The 468-nt window shown below is 67.5% G+C and overlaps 1 protein-coding gene across 1 annotated transcript; it reads left to right on the top strand.

Moving 5' to 3' along the window:
- Positions 1–6: 6 nt before the first annotated feature.
- On the top strand, positions 7–462 carry LOC104916409 (S-adenosylmethionine synthase; the record flags this gene model as incomplete). The annotated part of the gene is made up of 2 exons (XM_010727452.2): positions 7–232; positions 302–462. Coding segments are annotated over exons 1-2 (365 nt in total), but the record flags the coding sequence as incomplete, so codon positions are not given.
- Between the last annotated feature and the right edge of the window lie 6 nt (positions 463–468).

Raw genomic sequence — 468 nt, forward strand, 5'->3', positions numbered from 1 at the left:
CCCCCCCCCCCAGGTGACGGTGCAGTACATGCAGGACCGCGGTGCCGTCATCCCCATCCGCGTGCACACCATCGTCATCTCGGTGCAGCACGACGAGGAGGTTTGCCTGGACGAGATGCGAGACGCCCTGAAGGAGAAGGTGATCAAAGCCGTGGTTCCCTGCAAGTACCTGGACGAAGACACCATTTATCACCTGCAGCCCAGCGGCCGCTTCGTCATCGGCGGCCCCCAGGTACGGCGACCGTCCCCGAGTCCCCGGGGCCCCGCGGCACAGCCGCGGTGACGCCGACGTCCTCCGCAGGGCGACGCCGGGCTGACGGGACGGAAGATCATCGTGGACACGTACGGGGGCTGGGGGGCTCACGGCGGAGGGGCTTTTTCTGGCAAGGATTACACCAAGGTGGATCGGTCGGCCGCCTACGCCGCGCGCTGGGTCGCCAAATCGCTCATCAAAGCCGGGCTGTGCCG

This window comes from Meleagris gallopavo, unplaced genomic scaffold (genome assembly GCF_000146605.3).
Source record: "Meleagris gallopavo isolate NT-WF06-2002-E0010 breed Aviagen turkey brand Nicholas breeding stock unplaced genomic scaffold, Turkey_5.1 ChrUn_random_7180001890336, whole genome shotgun sequence".
NCBI classification, from domain to species: domain Eukaryota; kingdom Metazoa; phylum Chordata; class Aves; order Galliformes; family Phasianidae; genus Meleagris; species Meleagris gallopavo.